The sequence below is a fragment of the Mustela nigripes genome, chromosome 13, assembly GCF_022355385.1.
Source record: "Mustela nigripes isolate SB6536 chromosome 13, MUSNIG.SB6536, whole genome shotgun sequence".
In the NCBI taxonomy this organism is placed as follows: domain Eukaryota; kingdom Metazoa; phylum Chordata; class Mammalia; order Carnivora; family Mustelidae; genus Mustela; species Mustela nigripes.
The window spans coordinates 140,700,235-140,704,257 of NC_081569.1; the positions used below are offsets into that span (position 1 = coordinate 140,700,235).

General features: G+C 58.2%; 1 protein-coding gene across 5 annotated transcripts in view; it reads left to right on the forward strand.

The window, feature by feature from the left end:
- The window catches only part of WDR25 (WD repeat domain 25), a 145,983-nt gene extending 143,253 nt beyond the window's left edge, over positions 1-2,730 (forward strand). For all 5 annotated transcript variants that reach the window (XM_059373984.1, XM_059373982.1, XM_059373979.1 and 2 more), the window contains 2 exons: positions 1,598-1,738; positions 2,269-2,730. In XM_059373984.1, the coding sequence (XP_059229967.1) occupies positions 1,598-1,738; positions 2,269-2,490 (363 nt within the window). In that variant the 3' untranslated portion in view covers positions 2,491-2,730. The remainder of the gene's footprint in view (positions 1-1,597; positions 1,739-2,268) is intronic.
- Positions 2,731-4,023: the final 1,293 nt, after the last annotated feature.

Here is a 4,023-nt window from a genome sequence, read left to right on the forward strand (position 1 = left end):
CACCACCACCACCACCACCACTGCCACCACCACTGTCGTCACCATCACTGCCACCATCATCATCACCGCCATCATCATCACCGCCACTTCCATCATCATTACCACCACCCTTGCCATCATGTCTGTCATCATCATCTTATAAGATTTTAATTAAGCCATGGCTAATCTCTTTGGTACTCCCTCTGCTGAATTTAAAAATATATACTAGGTGTATATATATATACCTGCTCCCCTTCCCTGCTTTTCCTTTTCTCTGGAGCTTCTACATGACCCTGAGCAAACCAGCCTCTAGACCTTTACAGCAGGGAGCTCGTGTAACCCGCTGGGAAGGACAGGCTGTGGGGGTGCTGCATGGGCCCGCCTGGCCACCTGGCATTCTGCGTCCAACAGCCTGTGCAGAAACCAGGGCAGGTCGTGGAGGGGGAAGTGCTGAATGCCCCAGCCGTTGGCCCTCTTAAAAATCACACTTCTACCTTTCCTGGGCAGCTGAGCAGGCGCTCTACTTGGTGGCAGCATGCAGGGGAGCTTGTTAGCAGGCGGCCATGGCCACTGCGCCCCCGACGGACACAGGAGTCCACGGCTGTATTCCACCTGCTCCCCATGTGGCTCCCCGAGTTTGGGCTCTTTTAGACCATGTGGCTTCAGGGCAACACTTAGAATAAAGGAAGAACAGGCGCCTCGAGAAGGGAGCTTGTGGGGGTGTTTCCATGTGACCCAGCCTGTCAGACAGTGCCGGCTCCTTGCCTTGTGCTTTGAACACTTGCTTTGTGCCTTCGTCTTCTTGCCTGGCCGTTCACCTCCTAGTTAACCGTGTGTGGGGGCCACGGCTACCCTGAGGGCTCCCCGTGGAGGCGGGAGGGGGTGTGTGGACTTGTTTCTTGTCACTCTGTAGCAAAGTACCTCAGAGCTGGTGGCTTAAACTAACAGATTCACTCTCAGTTTTGGAGGCCGGATGGCCACTAAGTCTCACTGGGTTCAAGTCAAGATTTGGTCTGGAGCCTCTGGGGGAGTGTCTGCCCCTGCTTCTTCAGACCCTCTGCTCTGTCTCTGTGTCACCTTTTCTGGATGTCTGATCTCCTGGCTTCCTTCTCTAAGGACACGTGTGATTGCATTTAGGGCAATATTAGGGGATAATATCCCCACCTCAAGAAGCTTAACTTAATTACAAAGACAGCTCTTCCACATTTTTTGCCATATAAGGTGACATTTACAGGGCCCAGGAATCAGGGGATAGAGGTAGTTTGGGGAGCCATTTTTCAGTCCGTCACTAGGGCCCTGAACCAAGGGATATTAGGAAGGGCAAGAAAACAGATTACCCTCCGAACCTCCAGAAGGAACGTGGCTCTGCTGACACTTTTGCTTTTAGCCTGGTGAGACCTCTGACTTCTAAGACTCTAAGAGTAAATGTTAGTAGTTTTCAGCCAGCAAGTTTGTGGCATTTTGTCACAACAGCCCTAGGAAATGCATACAGACCCGGAAGCCCAGCTGTGGGGGCTGGACCTGAGGATCCAAGAGTAGAGAGCTGGTGGCGTGTTTGTTGGAGCTGCGGGGCAGTGGGAGCCTTTTCGACCCTCTCTGTGGCCTTACTGTTTCTCAGGAGAGGTACACCTGTCCCAGCCTCGCCTTGCACCCCCGGGAGCCTGTGTTCCTGGCACAGACCAATGGCAACTATCTGGCTCTCTTTTCTGCTGTGTGGCCCTACCGGATGAGCAGGAGGCGGCGCTACGAAGGGCACAAGGTACTGAGTTCCTGTCCCCCAGCTCAAGAGCAGAGCCCTGACCCCATAGCCTCCCGCGGTCGACCTGGGGCCCCAGAGTGCACAGACCCTCTTTCTGGGTAGTTTCTCTTTTCTGTTTCCCAGGGGACGCATGCCATGTGGCCTGGTCTTCACTGAACGCCCTGGGCCACCCCCGGCCCTATGTCCAGGCCCCAGCTGCCCGGCAGGAAAGGTTTTCCCTGACTTAGTGGCTCACAGGACAGGCCATGGGGGTGGGGGAGGGAGGACAGGACAGGGGTGGGGGCTCTTTCTGCATCTGTCCCCTTATCCCACTGAGGCTTGCCTCCCTGGGGCAGAAGGGGTCGGGGGACCCCGTGGCCGCCGGTGAGAGACCAGACACGCAGCTTTGCTGAAGCCATTCCAGCCGCATTCCCTCAACCAGCTCCGCGCAGCAGGCTCCTTGCTGGGCCCCGGGCTTATGGAGGGAGCCCGGGCTGCCTGCTGAGGCCGCTGCTGTGCGGCCCACTCACCCTCTGTGTTGCCCTCTGCAGGTAGAAGGCTACTCGGTGGGCTGCGAGTGCTCCCCGGATGGTGACCTGCTGGTGACAGGCAGCGCCGACGGCCGAGTCCTGCTGTACAGCTTTCGCACCGCCAGCCGGGCGCGCACGCTGCCAGGGCATACCGAGGCTTGTGTGGGCGCCGCCTTCCACCCTGTACTGCCCTCCGTCCTCGCCACCTGCTCCTGGGAGGGCGACGTTAAGATCTGGCACTGAGCCTCCTAGTACAGAGCCTTCTGGATGCTGGCCAGGCCCTGGGCTTCCATTGTTCCTCGGGGTGGGTGGGGGTGAGGAAGTGCTGACGTTGCCTCCGGTCAAACCTTCTGAGCCTCGGTTTCCACATCTGTAAAATGGGAACAGAGACGTGTTTGCCTCAGGGTTGCGAGGCCCGCATTAGCGGAAGTGGCTGGCAGGTGGCTGTTCAATAAATGTGGGTGTCCGCTCTTTCTTAGGTTACCTCAGCGACAGATGTGTGCTGGCCGCCGCCTTGTGCCTGCGCCCTCTCAGGCCCTCTGGGGCTCCAGGATAGACCAGTGGGAGCTTGAGATGGGGCACCCCCTCTGCTGATGAGGGACCTGACCCTTGGGGCCATGGGGGCCCAGTGGGGGCTCTGGGTCTTAGAGCTGCCCTCAGGAGCTCCGTATGGGAGCACGGCAGTCCCCACCAGTGTTGCGGGGCCCAGGTTGCCTCTCTCTCCCCACCAGGCATGGCTCGGGGAGTCCCACTCCCTGTAGGGTGTGCACACCATCCCAGTGAAGAAGCGCGTGCAGAAGGCTGCTGGGGAGCCCTGAGGAGTTAGGCTGGCAGGAAGACCTGGCCCCCCCGGGGCCTGGACAGGCAGGTGAGCTTTAGCACTAAGTCTCACCAGGGCCAGCACTAAGTCTCAGGGCCTCCCGAGAGCCCAAGGATCCACTGTAGGTGAGGAACTGCAGGGGAGCACGGGTGTCCCCGTGGCCTTGGAAGGCTTCCTGCTGGAGGGAGACTGTGAGCAGGTGAGGCGACATCCCCGGCAGGGCAGTCAGTGAGGGAGTGCAGAGGACTGACCAGGAGGCCCGTGGGCAGGGGAGCCAGGGGACTGGGAGCCATGGGGTACCCAGCTTTGCCTCTGCAGAACCTGGGTTCCAGGTTAGCTCTGTGGTCAGCACAGCTGAGACCTTGTGAGTCGTCTCCTCTCTGAGCTTCATTCTCCCCATCTGTAAGGCGGTGGCAGGACCCTCTGCCTGCAGGCTTGCTGTATGGCTCCAAGGAGGTCAAGTCTGTAGTAGGTGTCACTGCACCAGGGGTTCCAGTCCTAGGAAGGGAACTGGACAGGTGGGAAAAGGCATCTGGAGCTTGCAGAGGGTTGGTGCATAAATATGTTTATTTCAGTATGTCTGGCTTGCTCAGGGGTCCATGAGTCAGGCATTCTGGGAAGAGGGAAGGGTAGCTGAGGTCAGGCTTGTCCTAAGGGCCCACTCGTTTTCTAGCCTTCATCCCTGCCCCACAGTCAGTGGGGAACCTGGCAGGCAGTGGGTGTTGAGTGGATGTAGCACTTGCTGTGCCTGAACTTGGTGGCGGGGCACTTGCTTTTCAGGCTGCTGAGAGAAGTGAACCCCCAGGCTTGTGCGGGATGCAGGGGCCCAGTGACTCTGTATGCTGCCAGGCTGGAAGTTGGTGGAGCTCAGGTTGGGAGCACTTTCTTTCTTTAGGCTCAAGAATGGCCTATTTGGTGAAAAGAAAGAGAATCATGTCCCATGCTCTAAGGCCCTG